Below are 20,973 nucleotides of genomic sequence, written 5' to 3' on the forward strand. Positions count from 1 at the left end.
GAGGTTTTGGATGTATCTTTTCAGTTACTTTATGTTGTTCCTCTGTTTCTCTAATACCCGGAGGCGAACGAGAGGACCCGCAGAGTAACAAATACATTTGGCAGTTGACCTGGTTCTGCTTCTCTTAATTAAAAAGCTCTTTGTTTAGACAAAGGAGACAAGAATGCGGCCTGTGTCTGTTTCATTGATGGTCTCGTTCATGAAATTTCCCAAAAACAATTGAACGTGGCCCATTTTAACACCACATTATGGGCCAGTTTCTTGCTGTTTTTATTCTCAAAAACTGGGTCCACATGGTCACCCGTCTCAGTATGTCTAGACTAGGGATGAGAGAATCCATTCAATCTGCCAAAGCTCATACTTGGCTTCGGGGGCACGTATGCCGCAACACTTCCCGGGTAGCGGCACAGTGGCCGCTCCTGCAGCCGAATTTGAGGTTTGATGTCTGCGTTGCCACCTGGAAGAGCGGTGCAGGGCCCAGATTGTCAGGGCTGTTCTAGATGTCGGTCAACAGAGCTCTTCACCTGTGGGAATAACCTCTGCTTAGACTAATGAATTCCTTGGAATTGATTTTTTCATCCAGAACCTCGAGGTAATTTGCACTAACCTTACAATGGTCATCATGGCACCTAATCGTCATGTAATAGTTTTGAGGAACAGGTAAAAAATCTGAAGCTATTATTTACTGCTTAGTTATGTGACCACTAGATATGATGCCTGAATGGCATCCCATCCCACTGAACTTCATTTGCAAAGTGGATCTAACTTGGACTGGAATTTATGAAACACATTCCCTGCCCCATGTGCACTTCTTATTAATTGTGGTGCATCTGACACCAGCAGGACAGATATTAAGACCAGCATATAAGATGTCAGTCTTAATAGATTCCAGCCTATTACATGTGTTGATTTTAAAATAAAAATGTCACTTCTCTGTCCAAGCGTCCAATGTATCTGTGATGTAATAGAACAGAGAAGACAAGGAAATCTCTTTGCTTTGCTTTCAGCAATCGGAAATGTAATGCATACATTATTTTAGCTTATTGACGTTTTATAAATTATTAAAGGGTAAAACCTTAAATTGTTTGCTTAAAATTTGGAGTGAGTGCACTTGTGATACATTAGCGTACATCAAGGATAATCTTGTAATGCTGACTTACTGACTCTCTCAACTTAGATCTAGATAAAGTCCCAATGCAGACTAAAAAACCTCAGAATCTGCCAGACCTGCAATCAGTGTTTGAGCATAATGTGATGAGATGGCATATGAATCAATGGAAACATTAAGGTCAAGCTAAGATTTGCAGTGCATATAAGGATGGCCATTCTTCAACCATTTCTGCATCCATTTTCTGTCTGTTTTGAACTGCCGTTTTGCATCCATTTTTAACCGCCATAAAAAAATTGATGAATTTCATTGGGTTTTTAATTTAAAACTCCCAACCCCTGAAGTACGCTCTGAATTTATATATCATGCCCCCAGTGTAAATAATGCACCATTTTGTGCCCCCAGTAGTTATAATGACCCCCAGTTGTGCCCCCAATATAGATAATGGCCTCTTAGTGCCTGCCAGTAGTTATAATAGTCCCCTGTTGTGCCCCCACTAGTTATAATGACCCCAAGCTGTGCCCCCAGTATAGATAATGGTCTCTTAGTGCCTGCCAGTTATAATAACCCCCAGTTGTGTCTCCAGTATAGATAATGGCCTCTTAGTGCCTCCCGGTCGTTATAACAATAGCCCCCTGTTGTGCCCCAAGTAGTTATAATTTGATTAAAAGTCCTCAGAATGAGCGGTGAGACTGTTGTATATGTTTATATACCCCTCTTGGTATATGTCACTGGATGGGATAGCTCCTGATACACTTCTCAGGGGTTGCCCAAATCCCTAAATCTTTATGGCAACTTTATATTTAGTTGCATATATGTCTCTACTATGAGGGCTCACTCCGCTCAATCTGATGCTAAAATCTAAATGCTCCCGCTTCCCTACATGTTTCGCCGAGCCTAGATAATGGCCTCTTAGTGCCTGCCAGTAGTTATAATAGTCCCCTGTTGTGCCCCCAGTAGTTATAATGACCCCCAGTTGTGCCTCCAGTATAGATAATGGCCTCTTAGTGCCTCCCGGTCGTTATAACAATAGCCCCCTGTTGTGCCCCAAGTAGTTATAATGACCCCCAGTTGTGCCCCCAGTATAGATAATGGCCTCTTAGTGCCTCCTGGTAGTTATAATAGCCCCCTGTTGTGCCCCCAGTAGTTATGACCCCCAGTATAGATAATGGCCTCTTAGTGCCTGTCAGTAGTTAAAATAGCCCCCTGTTGTGCCCCCAGTAGTTATAACGACCCCCAGTATAGATAATGGCCTCTAAGTGCCTCCCAGTAGTTATAATAGCCCCCAGCTGTGCCCCCAGTATAGATAATGGCCTCTTAGTTCCTCCCAGTAGTTATAATAGCCCCCAGTTTTGCCCCCAGTAGTTATAATGACCCCCAGCTGTGCCCCCAGTATAGATAATGGCCTCTTAGTGCCTCCCGGTAGTTATAATAGCCCCCTGTTGTGCCCCCAGTAGTTATAATGACCCCCAGTATAGAGGATGGCCTCTATATGCCTCCCAGAAGTTATAATAGCCCCCAGTTGTGCCCCCAGTAGTTATAATGACCCCATATACAGGTGAAACTCGAAGAATTAGAAAATCGTGCAAAGTTCATTTATTTCAGTAATGCAACTTAAAAGGTGAAACTAATGAGATAGACTCATTACAGGCAGAGCGAGATATTTCAAGCCTTTATTTGTTATAATTTGGATGATTATGGCTTACAGCTTATAAAACCCAAAGTCAAAATCTCAGGTCCCCTTTGCTCAGGGGGTATGGAATAATTAGCTGACTAGAGGGTGACACTTTGAGCCGAGAATATTGAACCTTTTTACAAAATTCAAATTTTAAGCTGCATTAATGCAATTCCTTTTAATTTGCATTACTGAAATAAATGGACTTTTGCACGAAATTCTAATTTTTTCGAGTTTCACCTGTATTTGTCCCAGTCTTGCCTCCATCTCCACAAGTGCCAATGTAAAAAAAATAACGATAATAAACTAACCACCTGTTCCACTTGCACGTAATGGAACACACGCTCCACACTGGAGGCAGCAGGACCTGACGTTCCCCATTGTTGACATCACATATGACCAGTTTGGAGCGAGTGTTCCATTACGTGCAAGGGAATGATGTGAGCATTTTATTATTACTTTTAACTCTTGATAGGCCCCTTTTCACAGTGTACTGGTTTTTAACAACCATTAGATAAATGTAATCTTGTCTAAATGGCCATTAACAGACACGGCCTGCTGGGACAAGCTGGAGGCAGGCCTGGGGCCTTCACTAGGACCTGGTCTGCCTGCACTGACATCTTCACCATGCGATCTCGTTTGTGGGGTGCCATGGGAGACAGAGGGAGCCCGCTTCCTCTGTAATGTGGCAGGCGCTATTGCCTGTGGCATGTGATGGATCGGAGCTCCTGCCAGTCCGGGTGTCACAACCAGACAGCTGAGAAGCTCTGACAGAGGCTTTTCAGAACCTCCCCCTTGAGTTTCTGTGTTGTGGTATTCAGCTCCTCCTCTCGTTAGTCTCTCTCAGCTGTCATGTGTTGGACTAATGGCTTCCCTTTAAATTCTTCCCCAGAAAGCTTTTCTGGGCGGCTTATATTTCTTCCTGGAGTATGTGTGCATGCCCAAGCTGGTTCTCCTCTCCTCTACTAAGTTAAGTCTTAAGTGTTAACTGATATCTGTTATTTTCTGTTTGTTGGATCCCAGGTGACCCTGACTCCCTCCGTGTCTGGTGTAGGGAGCCGGTGGTCGTGTCCCCTCACTATTGTAGGGTGCTCAGGGCTTATATAGTCAAGGTACGTGGATATGCATACCTCCACCATTTGGATCTATGCATAGGCTGAGCAGCCAGGGAAAGTGCCAGGTCTTCTACAGGGGTCTCCCTTTTGTTCCTTAGCTTTTGGATCCAGCGAGTTATTTATGCATGTTGTTTTTCATTGTTTCCTGTACACTGTCCGTGACATTATAAGCCGCCATAACCGTCTCAAGCATGGATCCGGTTTCACTTTTGGCTGAACGCCTTCAGGGTCTTTCATTGGAGGTAGCTGATCTCCGCAGGACTTGTTCTCAGCTTCAAGTGACCGGTTCAGCTGGCGTTCATGGAGTTTGTTCTGAGCCTAAGATCTCGCTCCCGGATACGTTTTCCGGGGGTAGTGAGAATTTTGTGCGTTTTAGAGAGGCTTGCAAACTCCATTTTCGCCTTCTTCCCCATTCTTCTGGTGATGAGGAACGGAGGGTGGGGATCATTATATCGCTGCTCAGGGGTAACGCTCAGTCCTGGGCCTTTTCGCTGCCGGAGGGGGCACGGCCCCTCCGTTCAGTGGAGGAATTCTTTTTAGCCCTGGGTCAGATATATGATGATCCGGATCGTATTGCTCTGGCGGAGTCTAGACTACGTCTCTTATGCCAGGGTAAACAATCCGCAGAAATATACTGCTCAGAATTTCGGAGATGGGCAGCTGATACTGGTTGGAATGATGCTGCACTCCGAAGTCAATTTTGCCATGGTCTTTCAGAGGGATTGAAAGATGCATTTGCCTTTCATGAGAGGCCTATTTCTTTGGACTCTGCTATGTCTCAGGCCGTTCGTATTGACAGGCGTCTTAGAGAGAGAGGAGAGATCTCTCCTTCCTGTCATACTCGGTCCCAGGACTGTGCAGCGGTCCCATTCTGTGCGCAGGGGTCTCAGTCGCTGTCAGCCCCTTCTGAGAAGGAGCCCATGCAGCTGGGGTTGATTGCTTCTGACAATAGAAGATTCAGCTCGCATGGGAGGGTTTGTTTTTGTTGTGGAGGTATTAATCATTTGGCAAATATTTGTCCCTCTAGGAGATTCAGGCAGTTCTCTGAGTATAATAAAGAAACAAAGAGGAAAAAATCTTTTAAAAATGTTCCGTCTGTTACTATTGGCAGGGTTGAGGCGGAAATTGAAGGTTTTCCGTTTGCTTGTAGTTCCCGTTTTGTCCTGCCGGCTAGGGTGGCGCTAGAGAGCAAGAACATTTTTTGTGAGATTTTTGTGGATAGTGGAGCAGCGGTCAATCTCATTGATAATCAATTTGCGATAACTCATGGATTCCAGGTGCGCACTTTGGGAAAGGATATTCCTGTTTTTGCTATCGACTCCGCTCCACTTTCTCAAAAATCATTAAAGGGCATAGTTCACAATATCCGTTTAATTGTGAGTGATGCTCATGTTGAGGATGTGTCATGTTTCGTCCTTAGCGGTTTACCCACTCCTCTGGTGTTGGGGCTGCCCTGGCTCACTAAGCATAACCCCACCATTGATTGGCAAGTGAGGCAAATAAATGGTTGGAGTGACTTTTGCAGAGAGAATTGCCTCATGACATCTGTTTCTGAGGTTGCTACTAAGACTGTACCATCTTTTCTCTCTGAATTTTCGGATGTCTTCTCTGAGAGTGGAGTTCAGGATTTGCCCCCGCACAGGGAGTACGATTGCCCTATTAATCTCATCCCAGACGCCAAGCTGCCTAAATCTCGTTTATACAATCTTTCCCAACCTGAAAGGGTCGCTATGCGTGCTTATATCTCTGAGAGTCTGAGAAAGGGACACATACGACCCTCAAAGTCACCTGTTGCCGCTGGTTTTTTCTTTGTCAAGAAAAAAGATGGTTCTTTAAGACCTTGTCTGGATTTCAGGGAGCTGAACAATATCACAATTCGTGACCCTTATCCGCTTCCTCTCATCCCGGACCTATTTAACCAGGTTGTTGGGGCTAAAGTCTTTTCCAAATTAGATTTAAGAGGGGCATACAACCTGGTCAGGGTCAGAGAAGGGGACGAATGGAAGACGGCCTTCAATACCCCTGAGGGCCATTTTGAAAATTTGGTTATGCCTTTTGGTTTGATGAATGCCCCAGCCGTTTTTCAGCATTTCGTGAACAGCATTTTTTATCATTTGATGGGAAAATTTGTATTGGTGTATTTGGATGACATTTTGATTTTTTCTCCCGATTTCAAAACTCATAAGGAACATTTACGTCAGGTCTTGCTCATCCTGCGGGAGAATAAATTATATGCGAAACTGGAAAAATGTGTGTTTGCGGTTCCAGAAATTCAATTTCTGGGGTTTCTTCTCTCCCCTTCTGGTTTTCGCATGGACCCCGAGAAGGTCCGCGCTGTGCTTGAGTGGGAGCTTCCTGAGAATCAAAAGGCGCTGATGCGTTTTTTGGGCTTTGCCAATTATTACAGGAAGTTCATTTTGAATTATTCTTCTATTGTTAAACCACTCACTGATATGACCAGAAAGGGGGTAGATTTTTCTTCTTGGTCAGTAGAGGCGCGTAAGGCTTTTTCTGATATCAAGGAGAGTTTTGCTTCCGCTCCCATCTTGGTGCAACCTGATGTTTCTTTACCCTTCATAGTTGAGGTTGATGCTTCTGAGGTGGGTGTGGGTGCGGTCTTGTCTCAGGGTTCCTCTCCTGCCAAATGGCGACCGTGTGCCTTTTTCTCGAAGAAACTCTCCTCCGCAGAGAGAAATTACGATGTGGGAGATAGGGAATTGTTGGCCATCAAGTTGGCTTTTGAGGAATGGCGCCATTGGCTAGAGGGAGCCAGACACCCTATTACCGTATTTACTGACCATAAAAATCTGGCCTACTTGGAGTCAGCCAAGCGTCTGAACCCGAGACAGGCCAGATGGTCGTTGTTCTTTTCTAGGTTTAATTTTGTTGTCACGTTCCGCCCTGGAGTTAAGAATGTGAAGGCAGATGCCCTGTCACGTTGTTTTCCGGGAGGCGGGAATTTTGAAGACCCGGGTCCCATTTTGGCTGAAGGTGTGGTGGTCTCTGCTCTTTTTCCTGAATTGGAGGCAGAGGTGCAGGCAGCCCAGTCAGAGGCTCCTGATCTTTGTCCTCCTGGGAGGTTGTTTGTGCCTCTCGCTTTAAGACACAAGATTTTTAAAGAACACCACGATACGGTCCTTGCTGGGCACCCGGGGGTAAGAGCCACACTGGATCTCATCGCTCGGAGATTCTGGTGGCCTGCGCTTCGTAAGTCGGTTGAGGGTTTTGTGGCAGCCTGCGAGACTTGCGCTCGTGCCAAAGTCCCTCATTCACGGCCATCAGGTCCTCTCCTTCCCTTACCCATTCCTTCCCGTCCTTGGACACATCTGTCCATGGACTTTATAACGGACCTGCCTCGTTCCTCGGGGAAGACTGTGATTCTGGTGGTGGTGGACCGTTTTAGCAAAATGGTGCATTTCATCCCTTTTCCTGGTTTGCCCAATGCTAAGACGCTGGCGCAGGCATTTGTTGATCACATTGTCAAATTGCACGGTATTCCTTCAGACATAGTCTCTGATAGGGGCACGCAGTTTGTTTCCAGATTCTGGAAGGCTTTCTGTTCTCGCTTGGGGGTTCGGTTGTCATTCTCTTCTGCTTTCCACCCGCAGTCGAATGGCCAGACAGAGCGCGTCAATCAGAATCTGGAGACATATCTGCGCTGTTTTGTGGCGGAGAATCAAGAGGATTGGTGTTCTTTTTTGTCCCTTGCTGAGTTTGCTTTAAATAACCGTCGTCAGGAGTCCTCTGATAAGTCACCATTTTTTGGTGCATATGGGTTTCATCCACAGTTTGGGACTTTCTCGGGAGAGGGGTCTTCTGGTTTACCTGATGAGGACAGGTTCTCCTCGTCTTTGTCATCTATTTGGCAAAAGATTCAAGATAATCTAAAGAGCATGAGTGAGAGATATAAGCGTGTGGCTGATAAGAGACGTGTGCTTGGTCCGGACCTGAATGTTGGTGATCTGGTGTGGTTGTCTACCAAGAATATCAAATTGAAGGTTCCCTCCTGGAAGTTGGGTCCTAGGTTTATTGGACCTTACAAAATCCTGTCTGTCATCAATCCTGTTGCATACCGTCTTGATCTTCCTCAGACTTGGAAGATCCATAATGTTTTTCATAAGTCCTTATTGAAACCTTATGTTCAACCCATTGTACCCTCGCCTTTGCCTCCTCCTCCGATTATGGTTGATGGGAATCTTGAATTTCAGGTCTCTAGGATTGTGGATTCTCGTCTTGTCCGCGGTTCTCTTCAGTACCTTGTTCAGTGGGAGGGGTATGGTCCTGAGGAGAGGATGTGGGTCCCAGTGACGGACATTAAGGCCTCTCGTCTCATCAGGGCTTTCCATAGGTCCCATCCTGAGAAGGTGGGTTCTGAGTGTCCGGAGTCCACTCGTAGAGGGAGGGGTACTGTCACAACCAGACAGCTGAGAAGCTCTGACAGAGGCTTTTCAGAACCTCCCCCTTGAGTTTCTGTGTTGTGGTATTCAGCTCCTCCTCTCGTTAGTCTCTCTCAGCTGTCATGTGTTGGACTAATGGCTTCCCTTTAAATTCTTCCCCAGAAAGCTTTTCTGGGCGGCTTATATTTCTTCCTGGAGTATGTGTGCATGCCCAAGCTGGTTCTCCTCTCCTCTACTAAGTTAAGTCTTAAGTGTTAACTGATATCTGTTATTTTCTGTTTGTTGGATCCCAGGTGACCCTGACTCCCTCCGTGTCTGGTGTAGGGAGCCGGTGGTCGTGTCCCCTCACTATTGTAGGGTGCTCAGGGCTTATATAGTCAAGGTACGTGGATATGCATACCTCCACCATTTGGATCTATGCATAGGCTGAGCAGCCAGGGAAAGTGCCAGGTCTTCTACAGGGGTCTCCCTTTTGTTCCTTAGCTTTTGGATCCAGCGAGTTATTTATGCATGTTGTTTTTCATTGTTTCCTGTACACTGTCCGTGACACCGGGCTGGCTCTAATGTTACAGCCATTCGCTGCTGCAGAGCTTAGACTGGGCCACCATAAAATGGCGTCAGCCCAGCCTAAGTCCCCCAAGTGACCACCGTAAAAAGGCATATTGGTGGTCACTAAGGTGTTAAATCCACCTTTCATACAACACATTTGATGATACGTCAGTAATATTTTGGTCCAGTGTTAGAATTCTACAGCAGATGTTCGGGTCACCATTAGCTTGTAGACTAGGAGGACAGAATATAGTGCACAAGCCTGATGTCAGCCCATGCTGGACCTCGGTGTACTGTACGTATGACCCCATGAGAAATAAATGTGGCGTGCTCCAAATGGATGTCATATTATGGAAGTACTTGTTCATTCATGGCCTTTAGGGCAGAATACAGTAACACAAGGGTATGTTCAGACTTAGTATTTTAGGTGAGGGCTTCAGATTTGGTGCCGAAAACCGGGCAATGAAACCATCTCCCATTGTTTTCAGTGGGATGCCGTACCAGAGTTCTTGAGGCCCGAGGGTTTTTGTTGCGCGGTTTTGAAGATCACCTCTAGAATGTACAGGTCCATTCCCGGCACGGTAACTGTGTGGACCCCTCGCGGCAGCCCTAACCGAGAGCGGATCCACAGCACAGTGCATAGGTTTTTGTTTGGGATACGCTGAGGATTATGTCGCAGACAAAATCTGCCTATCTGAACATACCCTCATGATGATATGCAGGGACTCCTTGTACCCCTCTACAGGCTCCTGGCAATGCAGTGTAACTACCCCCCACCAAAAGAGAGAGAAAAAGAGGTAACGTCAAAAGGGAAAACAGGAAGAAAGAGAAGAAATCAGTGAATTAGAATCAGAGGCCGCAGGGAACTGAAGGAGGGAGAACAAGAGAAGAACGTAGAGAGCGCAGACATCACTCGGACCGACGCTCCGCTTGTGAGATTAACACTGACTTCATGCATTTTTTATCACGTTATTTCAGCCGCAGTCAGCGGTAAATGAGACAGCGCTAATGTGCAGCTCTCAACTTTGGCTCCAAGTATTTCCCCACATGGATTCTTAGAAAAAAAAAAAAGACCAAAACTTTAATGAAACTAGAAATAAATATTTCATATCTGACTCAAATATATTTTCCGCCTGTGCTGAGTGGTTTCATAGTCTGCCATAGGACGCGTCCCCTGCTTACTCGCTGTGCTGCCGCCTTAGTCCGTGTCTCTCACCAGGACTGGATGGTGTCATGGAGCTGGGGGAACACTAATGATTTGGTAGCAGGAAGAGGAGGGGGGACAATTAAATACATTTTTGTGCCAGCTATAATATGAATGTCTTGACACGTTATTGACCAGGTGGCTGCACATGAGCAGTGACGTTCCGTGTTATTTGGGATCATGACCATGTCAATAAGGGGTTCTCCGGGAATTAGGAAAATAAAATGACAGAAAATTCTTAAATATTACTTTTTTATAAATATATTCCCAATTACCTTTCATTAGTTATAATGAGCGATCATCAGGGGAAATGGCCGCCGTTCTATTAGTACACAAAAAACCCATAGCAGGACAGGTTACTTCAGAACACTGAGGTAAAGAGCTGCCTCATCCTCTTCTCCTACTTGTCAGGGATAATGATCCTGAATACAGATGTTAAGATCTTCAGCTGAATTTCTGTAGGAATGGAGTTCATGAGGAGACATGAAGTACAGAGAGGAGGTGGTGGTAATGAGCAGCAGCTCTTGTATGCAGTCTCCATTACCTCAGCCCCACATTACCACAATCTATCCTGTCCATCCTCTCTGTACTTCATGTCTCCTCATGGACTCCATTCCTACAGAGATTCAGCTGAAGATCTTATCAGCCGTATTCAGGATCATAATCCCTGACAAGCAGAGCAGAGAGGAGGATGAGGCGGCTCTTTAGCTCAGTGTCCTGAAGTAACGTGTTTCGGGTGTACTGATAGGAAGGCGGCCATTTTATTTCTCCTAATGATTGCTCCCCAAACAAAACAAGCCATTAATACTAATGAAAGGTATTTGTGAATATATTTATAATAAAGTAAAATTTAAGTATTCTCATTTTCTTAATCTGTCCATAACCATAGAATCTGTCGCAGGGCCTAGGGACTGAGCACCCTCTCTGGTGCAGAAATAATGTTCCTCTTTCTGTTGTCTTGCTCCTCTTTGTAAGGTTTCTGAAGATCTGATATCTGACTCTCCATTATTTGGTTGTTGCTCAGGTACAACTAGTTTATATGGCTGTAGTCCAGTATTTTTATCACTTCAGTTTATAGTCCACAAGGTGCAGAGCCCGTTCCTGCCTTTCATATTAGGTCAAAAGTTGGTCTGGGGTTCCTAGGGCCCACCAGAGGAAATTGTTCTCAGGACATAAACCCCACATTATCAATAAAGTCTAATAGATTTTGAATCAAATAAGTAACCCCTAGTGAGAGGTGACTGGCTCCAAATGTTTGTTTCTCCTAGACTTTTGGGGCCCGCTATGGTATTAGAGCCTGAGCTCCCCCCCCAGAAGATCCTCTGGCACTCTGGTGGACCAGTCCAATGCTGAATAGGTCCCCCGAATTCTAGTTATACCATTATTACAACTAGAACCTTGAGCTTAGGGTCACAAAGAATATTGGGGGAGATGTATGCTACCGGTGTAAAGGAAAACTGGCTTAGTTGCAACCAATCAGATTCCAGCTTTCATTTCCAAAAGGAGCTGTGAAAAATGAAAGGTTCAATCTGATTGGTTGCTATGAGCAACAAAGCCAGTTTCCCTTTGCACCAGTTTTGATAAATTTCTCCCAGTACATTTATTGAGATTTTATTTTCTTCTACTGACTAAAAAACATGGAAGATTGTAGGGAAAATTATTTAAAACTGTTGTAAAAGAAAACTGGTTTCGTTCCCCATAGCAGCCAATCAGATTCCACCTTTCATTTTTCACAGCTCCTTTGTAATCTGATTGGTTGCTATGGACAACTAAACCCATTTTCCTTGATAAATCTCCCTCTATGTGTCTGAGGTTTAGCCACACATCAGAATAAATCACTACTTATGTAGACATTTATGGTGAAGTCATTTATATGATGTCCAGACTGTACATAAAAATAAAAATTATAGTAATTTTGCTGTAACGTATTATTTCCTTACGTCCTAACCAGCAGCACAATAATGGGGTATTTCTGCCCCTGTGTACTAATAGGACATGTGGAGTTTTTTTTTTCTGTCCTGTGTGGACTTGGACAGATACTCTGCTTTGCTTGTGGACTTTAGCGTGTAGCATGGATCTTGCGTTGCATGTTGAATTTATGGTTCTCAGAAGAGACTGCTCTGTTGCGGTCTATATTTCTTGTTAATTCCAAATTATTGTGCTGCTGGTTAAGACTTAAGAGGATTGTTGATTTCTAATGGTAATTTGTTTTCCCTTAGTACTAACATCAGCAAAAGCTTCCCTCCCTAAGTACATAATTTTTTTTATAAAAAGCACATGGTAGGAGGGCTAGGTATTTTATATAGGCTATGGGGTCTCTAATTAGTAACTAATTTGATTAAATTAAAAATTCCATCTGTCCTACTAGTACACAGAGACAGAAATACCCCATTATTGTGCGGCTGTTAGGACTAAGGGAAAACAGATTAATATTAGAAATCAACAATTTTCTTGAGTGTGATGAGGTAAATGGAAAGGGACAGATGCCCCGAAGCTCCCATTGCTTGTATGAATATTTTTGGTCTATCAGTGCATACTTACCAATAGTCCGATCCCACTCGAGACTGCCCACTTATGAGCCCTATCCTTTCAGTCCAGGACAGTCTGAATTTGCTGGGACTGTCTCTGAAAATCAGGGACAGTCCCAACAAAGCCAGGACAGTTGGCAACTATGTCAGTGGAACATACAGTGAACTATGAACCCTAACGATCAACTCCTGACATTAAAAACTGCACCAAACTGCACTGTGTGAACCTGGCTTTATGGGGTTTCATAAGATTCAACATGTAAAGACCATTTATACTATAGTAACAGTGGTTTGATTTTAACACTTGATTTTTTTAGATGCTGTCACAAGCATTAAGAAGATAAAGGCAAACACAAAGATTAAGCAATGTCCTGAAGATATGATATGTCTCTCGAGTACATCATTCTATAGGTCTAGGCTTAAGAAAGAGAGGTAAGTATCCTGTTTGTATTAAAGGGAGCCGTCTGAGTGAGGGCGCCTTGCTGTGGTAGGTGGGCTGTTCAAAATGTCTGCTAAGAATCTTAGATTAATATTTTATATCTTATGGCCACCGGTATCTTATTTATTTGCTTTCTAATTGGAGTCACAACAAAGTAGATTTACAAAATTATTTCACCTTGGAGTTGCTGATTAAGGCTACGTGCACACGACAGTTAAAAAAATAATCCATTAAAAATTGACATTTTTAAACAGATGTTTGTTTCAGAGATGTCCTTTCTGAGAAACAGACGTTAAAAATTGACCCATTTATTCAATTGTATGGGGGCAGTCTGTCAGTGAAAAACGGACAAGATAGAGCATGTTCTATTTTTTTACGTCCGTTTTTTACTCACAGTAAAAAAAACTGCCGTGTGAATAATCCCATAGACTACCATTGGTCTTAAAACAGACGTGTGATGGCCATGTATTAAAAAAATGTACATCACATGTCCGTTTTTCACTGTCATGTGCATGTAGCTTAGGGCTCATGCACACGACCGTATGCCCTCCAAGACATACGGTCCGTGAGCGGAACATATTTTAGGAAGCAGAATTGTACTTTACATATTGTGATAGAGTAGTTGTTACCTGCTGCTGCAGTGGAACCCGTTGCCCACTGTTGTTCGAGTCCCACCACTGAGCCACGTAAGACGGCTGCCCCTTCCATATGTACAGCACTGTACAAAGCAATGATATCATATCAAGGTAAGGCTGGAATTAATATTTTGCAAGAACAAGTAAAAAATACAATACATGAATGCGTAACCGATATTTTTGCACTTATGTACTAACCTGTATTTCAGTCTTGATATTCTTAGAGGACAAAAACAATCAAAAGGAACTGTCAGGCACCAATTCTATAAATTTTCTAATGGAAACCAATTCATGAACCAAAATGCATGTTTTAGATCAGTCAATGAGCCTCACGATAGACTGGAACGTCCCATTCTGTAAGATCACTTTTCAGCTGCTATCTCATTATCATCACAGGTAGGACTACAATAACAGGTAACACCTCCACAATAAAGCTGGAGACAGATAACACACCACTGACAATGGATGATGTTGATCATCTCACTTCAGTAAATGGCATTTATCATGTAAAAAAAGTTATTACAAGGCACTTACTAATGTGTTGTTATTATCTATATTGCCTTCTTTGCTGGCTTGATGCATTTTTTCCATCACATTTTACACGTTTCCAGGGGTTACAACCACCGCTGCAGCGCAGATACGAGGTGGCCGGGAGCTGCTGCGCATGCACACCTATGTCCACTCCCACAGTCCCGGCCACCAGAAAGGCCAGCATTATTTCCTATAGTGTTACAAGAACGATCACCACTGATGGATTGCAGGGTGGTCGTAACCCCTGGAAATGAGCCGTGTATAATGGGAAAATTACTAAAGCCAGAAAAGGAAGCAATATGGAGAATCCCAATATATTAGTAAGGGCCTTGTACATGATAAATGTAGAGAAACCGAGACAACCCCATTAAAATATAAAATGAAATATGTACTCACCCCTGCATTGCCGCTCTTAGTGATGCAGAGTAACGCCAGTCTGGGTTAGGATGTTTTGGCTGAAGAAGCAAATAAGAACCAATGTTTAGTTCCAGATAGAAAGTCTTTAATGCGTGCAATCATTCTCAACATAAAGGATCAAAAATTTGCCCTGTGTTTGCCAAGTAAAAAAAAAAAAGTAACGTAAATGTGTATCTCTTTTTACATTTGCAGAATATACCTAAAGGGGTCCTGTCACCTACTTTGAGTGTTTTTGACTGCTCATATTGCGTTATAGCACAGCTGCCCAACATAGAAATTGTACCTTTATTGTGTCTGTCCCACGTCCAGAAGCTGAAAAATGCACTTTATAAAGATATGCAAATTAGGTCCCGGGGGGACAATATATCATCGTATGCCCAGGCTCCTCTGTGGCCTGCCCTTCTCTCCTATTTCATCCTCCATCTCTGGGTTAGAGATCTAGTGTTTTCTTGTGACACATTGTACTTCATGGCAGTGGTAAATTTGAGTCGATATATTTCACCTTTATTTATAAAATAATCCCAAAATTTTGAAAAATTCACAATTTTCTAAATTTGAAAATAGTTATCAATCAACATTCCCCATATGTCTGCTTTATGTTGGCATAATTTTGTAAATGTCACTTTATTTTTTTAGAACGTTAGAAGGCTTAGAAGTTTAGAAGCCATATTTTTAAATTTTCAACTAAGTTTACAAAACCATTTTTTTAAGCACCAATTCAGTTATAAAGTGATTTTGAGGGGCTTACGTAATGGAAACCACCCATAAATGACCCCATTTTAGAAACTACACTCCTCAAATTATTCAAAACTAATGTTACAAACTTTGTTAACCCTTGAGGTGTTCTACAAGAATTAAAGGAAAATGAAGGTGAAATGTTAAAATTTCATTTTTATGGTAGATTTTTTGTTAATCAATTTTTCCTTGCAACACAGCAAGGGTTAACAGCAAAATAAACCTCAATATATATTACTCTGATTCTGCAGTTTACAGAAATACGCCATATGTGGTGGTAAACTGCTCTATGGGCACGTGGCAGTGGTCAGAAGGAAAGGAGCGCCATATGGATTTTGGAGGCAGATTTTGCTAGAATGTTTTTTTGGCACCATTTTGTATTTGAAGAGACCCTAACGTACCCCTACAGTAGAAACCCTCAAAAAGTGACCCATTTTGGAAACCACATCCCTTAATGAATATATTAAGGGGGGTACTGAGCACCTTGACCCTCTAAGCATTCTACGGAATATGGAAACACTTGGCTGTGAAAATGAAAAGTTTCAGCTCTTCCAATAAAATGTTGCTTTTGCCCCAAATGTTTCATTTTCACAAGGGGTAACAGGAGAAAAAGCACATAGTTTTTTACCCATTTTCTCCTGAATACGGCAACACACCATATGTGGCGGTAAACTGCTGTGGGGGCACATGGCAGGACTCAGAACGGAAGGAGCGCCATATGGCTTTTGCAGCGCAGATTTTGATGGATTGGTTTAGGGGTTGGATCTCACAGGGTCTCACGGATAGCAGCCACGATGCCTAAGGAAGGCATCGGGCTGCCGTCCAAGCCATCAGATCCCTGTCACAGCAGCGTGGGGACCCGATGGACACCCGGCAGGATTCCGCACATGCCACTGTCAGCGCTGACCGCGGCAGTGCCAGGGCATAATGAGCCGGCATCAGTGCAGCCGATCAGAGCGCCGTAGCTGTACGGTGCAGGGAGTTGTGACCCTGTTCCCAGCGCCGTACATGTACGGCGCTGGTATCCTACTGGTTAAAGGGCATCTGTCAGCAGTTTCTTACCTATGACACTGGCTGACCTGTTACACGTGCGCTTGGCAGCGGAAGGCATCTGTGTTGGTCCCATGTTCATATGTGTCCGCATTGCTGAGAAAAATTATGTTTTAATATATGCAAATGAGCCTCGAGGAGCAACAGGGGTGTTGCCATTACTCCTAGAGGCTCTGCTTTCTCTGCATCTGCCACCCCCTCTGCACTTTGATTGACAGGGCAAGATGTGATGATTTTTTTTCACTACCTGGTCCTGTCAATCAAAGTGCAGAGGATGCAGCATTTGCAGAGAGAGCTGAGACTCAAGATGTAATGGTAACGCCCCCGTTGCTCCTAAAGTCTCATTTACATATATGAAAACATAATTGTACTCAGCAATGAAGACACATATGAACATGGGACCAACACAGATGCCTTTAGCTGCCAAGCGCACATGCAACAGGTCATCCAGTGTCATAGGTACAAAACTGCTGACAGATGCCCTTTAGCAAAGCAGGCTAGTCATGCCGTGGGTATTTGCTTAATGCTCTGACAGTGTTTTTAGTGGATTCTTAAAGGGGTTTCATGGGAATTTGATATTGATGGCCTATCTTCAGGATCAGATCAGCGGGGGTCTGACACCTGGGACCCTTGCTGATCAGCTGCGGGAAGAGGCCGTGGTGCCACGTCAGTACTTTGGCCTCTTCCTAGGCCTGTGATGTCACATTCATCGGCCTAGGTGCAGCTCAATCCCGTTCAAGTGAATGTGGCTGAGAGATAGTACCAAGCATAGCCGCTATACAGTGCATGGTGCTGTGCATGGCAAGAGAATGCAGCGCTCACCGGAGCTCTGGTGAGCACAGTGGCCTCTTCGTACCAACTGATCAGAGGGGGTACCGGTAGTGAGAACCCTGCCCAGGGACAAACTGGGAACTTAAAGTGGCCCTGGACAAAAAAATCTAAAAGTGGCCCCATGTTGTAGGAAGGGGCGGACTGGCAATAGACCATACGGGTAAATTTTCCAGTGATGACCAAATGACCCCCTCAGCCCTCCTGAAGTTGCCATTTACTCAATGATCTGCCACTCCCAGATTAAGTAACGATGGAAGCATCAGGTACTTATGTACTCAGATGAGTACCACAGGTGTCCTCCTCAGTTCAACTGTATAACCATTATTAGGAAATGTCTTCTGTCCTAGATATTCCACCATCAACTATGAGCGGTATTATTGTAAAGTGGAAGGAACCACAGCAACTCAGCCATGAAGTGGAGACCACGTATCATTAAAGAGCAGGGTCACCAAGTGCAGAGGAGCATAGAGCAAACAAGTAACCAAAGTTCTGCTGTCTCCATAACTGCAGAATCCAGACCTCCTCTGCAATTAACATCATCCCCAAAACTGTGCTGTGACGGGAGCTTCATGGCATTGGTATTTGTGGCTGCTGCATGCAAGCCTTCCATCACCAAGCACCATGCTAAGCGTGAGAAGGAATAGTGTAAAGCACACCGCCACTGGAGTCTGGAGCAGTGAAGACATCTTCTGTGCAGTGACCAATAACACTTCTCTATCTGGAGTCTGATGGACAAGTCTGGTGGATGCCAGGAGAACGTTGCCGGGAAATCTTAAAGCTTCAGCAGACCAAGACATTGTGGATAAATTGTATGCTTTAAATTCGTGGTAGCAGTTTGGAGAAGGCCCTTGTCTGTTCCAGCATGACTGCACCCCAGTACACAAAGCAAGCTCCATAAAGGCATCGATGGGGGGAGTCTGGTGTGGAAGAACTTGACTGGAAGTCCTGGCCTCAACTCCATCCAACACCTTTGTGATGATCTATAACAGAGATTGGGGGACCAGGCCTTTTCCCCCAACATCCATGTCTGATGTTCTTCTAGATGGATGGGCAAACATTCCCAGAGACACACTCTAAAATCTTGTAGAAAGTCTTCCCAGAAGAGCAAAGGGGGGACAACTCCTATATAATGCATTTGGATTTAGACTGGGATGTCATAAAAGGCCCAGTAGGTGTCCCAATACTGTTGTCCATACAGTGTATTATCGATAGTAGATATCTACAGTTCACTATAGATTTCTAGTAGGACATCGATTTCATTTTCTCTGCCTCAAGACATGTTCATCCAACACTACATGCTGTCTTACTGATTATTATTTTTTACCAGATGGATTGAAGGCTTACTAATATTTTATTGGTGTTTTGCTCCCTCGTTATGTTTGATGTTCCGATTTTTAATCTATTTGATAAAAGTTATGCTTTTGAACTATGTTCATGGACAGGTTATATTTTCCTCACTTCGGTATGATTAATCACCGGGTGTCCCCATTTTAATATTTGCTGTTAGGGCCCCTTATCTCTGTGTGCATCCATAATCTTTGGCATCACATCTCCTCCTCAAATTGAAATGCAAACAAATGCAATAACGAAGCCAAGTCTGAAAATAACCAGACCACTGATGTCATTATCATAATCTAAGGCAACCAACGGAAATCCTATTGGTGTGCATTGCATTTATCATGCTTACTCTCACTCTCCATGTCCTTCAGAGATAAGGTCATACAGCTGTTTGTGCCCCTCTTAATATCTGAGTCAGACTTGTGAAAATGAAGACGTAGAGCATTACTAAAAAGTTTCTGCTGAGAGAGTGTTAAAGGGCATCTGTCAGCAGTTCTGTCCCTATGACAACGGCTGACCTGTTACATGTGCGCTCGGCAGCTGAAGGCGTCCGTGTTGGTCCCATGTTCATATGTTCCCGCACATATGCAAATGAGCCTCTAGGAGCAACAGGGGCGTTGCCGTTAGTCCTAGAGGCTCCGCTCTCTCTGCAACTGCCGCACCCTCTTTACTTTTATTAACAGGGTTGGGCATGGTTATGTTTTCACTGTCAAAGTTCAGAGGGGGCAGCAGTTGCAGAGAGAGCAGAGCCTCTAGGTGTAACGGTAACGCCCCCATTGCTCCTAGAGGCTCATTTGCATATAGTAAAACATAATTTTCTCAGCAATGCGGGCACATATGAACACGAGACCAACACAGATGACTTCAGCTGCCAAGAGCACATGTAACAGGTCAGCAAGTGTTATAGGTACAGATCTGCTGACAGATGCCCTTTAAAGAGGTATTCCGGCTTTAATGATTACATTTATTTATGTAGAGAATAGGACGTTGAATAATTTTCTAATAAACATCTACTTAAAATTTTGCTCGCAGACCTTTATTATATCCATACTGTAGCCTCTCACTAAAGAAAAAAACCAGTACGACCTATTTTAGTCCTGTAAAATGCATCCATAGCAGAGCTGGATAAGACTAAACATGTGGTCAGTCATGTGACCCTCACAAGTATCATGTGACCTGGCTTTTAGGTAACTGCCCAGGTATCTAACAGGAGAATAGTTGTGTATAGGAGAGCATAACATATACACTGTATACACTATTACTACCTGCAGCAATATCTCATCATGTCTTTCAGTGTCTGTGTAGATGCAGATCTGTGTGTGTTTGTTTTTTTAACACTAAACTTTATTAACAACATGACAACATCACCTAGAAACGGGCAGGCATTTTACAACATCACCTAGAGACAGGCAGGCATTTTACAACATCTCCTAGAGACAGGCAGGCATTTTACAACATCACCTAGAGACAGGCAGGCATTTTACAACATCACCTAGAGACAGGCATGCATTTTACAACATCACCTAGAGACAGGCAGGCATTTTACAACATCACCTAGAGACAGGCAGGCATTTTACAACATCACCTAGAGACAGGCAGGCATTTTACAACATCACCTAGAGACAGGCAGGCATTTTACAACATCACCTAGAGACAGGCAGGCATTTTACAACATCACCTAGAGACAGGCAGGCATTTTACAACATCACCTAGAGACAGGCATGCATTTTACAACATCACCTAGAGACAGGCAGCCATTTTACAACATCTCCTAGAGACAGGCAGACATTTTACAACATCACCTAGAGACAGGCAGACATTTTACAACATCACCTAGAGACAGGCAGGCATTTTACAACATCACCTAGAGACAGGCAGGCATTTTACAACATCACCTAGAGACAGGCAGGCATTTTACAACATCACCTAGAGACAGGCAGGCATTTTACAACATCTCCTAGAGACAGGCAGACATTTTACAACATCACCTAGTGACAGGCAGACATTTTACAACATCACCTAGAGACAGGCAGGCATTTTACAACATCACCTAGAGGTAGGCCGCCATAAAAATACACACAGGAATGTAGTAACCACAATAAAATCATGATTCCACCACTAGTCCTATTTACTTATCTCATGGATGTGTCCTGTGTGCTGGTCCAGCACGTGTATGTCATGTAACACTGTCACTGAAGTGTCACATGACTGATACCATGTTTCAGTTAGGTCATGGGTACATTACACAGAACTGATACATAGGCTATACCAGTCAACTGCATATAGGGTCAATGCCTGATATAAGAAAGGTGTATATTCAGAATTTTAAATGCATGTATATTAGAACATTTTTACATTTCATGTTATATAAACATATAAATTTAAAAAATAATAATAAAAACTGGAATACCCCTTTAATTC

General features: G+C 43.7%; 1 protein-coding gene across 1 annotated transcript in view; it reads right to left on the bottom strand.

Annotated features, from left to right (window-relative positions):
- LOC122938759 (protocadherin alpha-C2-like) overlaps positions 1 to 20,973 on the bottom strand; it is an 85,658-nt gene that overhangs the window by 23,755 nt on the left and 40,930 nt on the right. The window contains 3 exon segments of the mRNA XM_044294507.1: positions 8,696 to 8,710; positions 13,645 to 13,733; positions 14,578 to 14,636. Of these exon segments, the coding sequence (XP_044150442.1) occupies positions 8,696 to 8,710; positions 13,645 to 13,733; positions 14,578 to 14,636 (163 nt within the window).

Source organism: Bufo gargarizans, chromosome 5, assembly GCF_014858855.1.
Source record: "Bufo gargarizans isolate SCDJY-AF-19 chromosome 5, ASM1485885v1, whole genome shotgun sequence".
Taxonomy (NCBI): domain Eukaryota; kingdom Metazoa; phylum Chordata; class Amphibia; order Anura; family Bufonidae; genus Bufo; species Bufo gargarizans.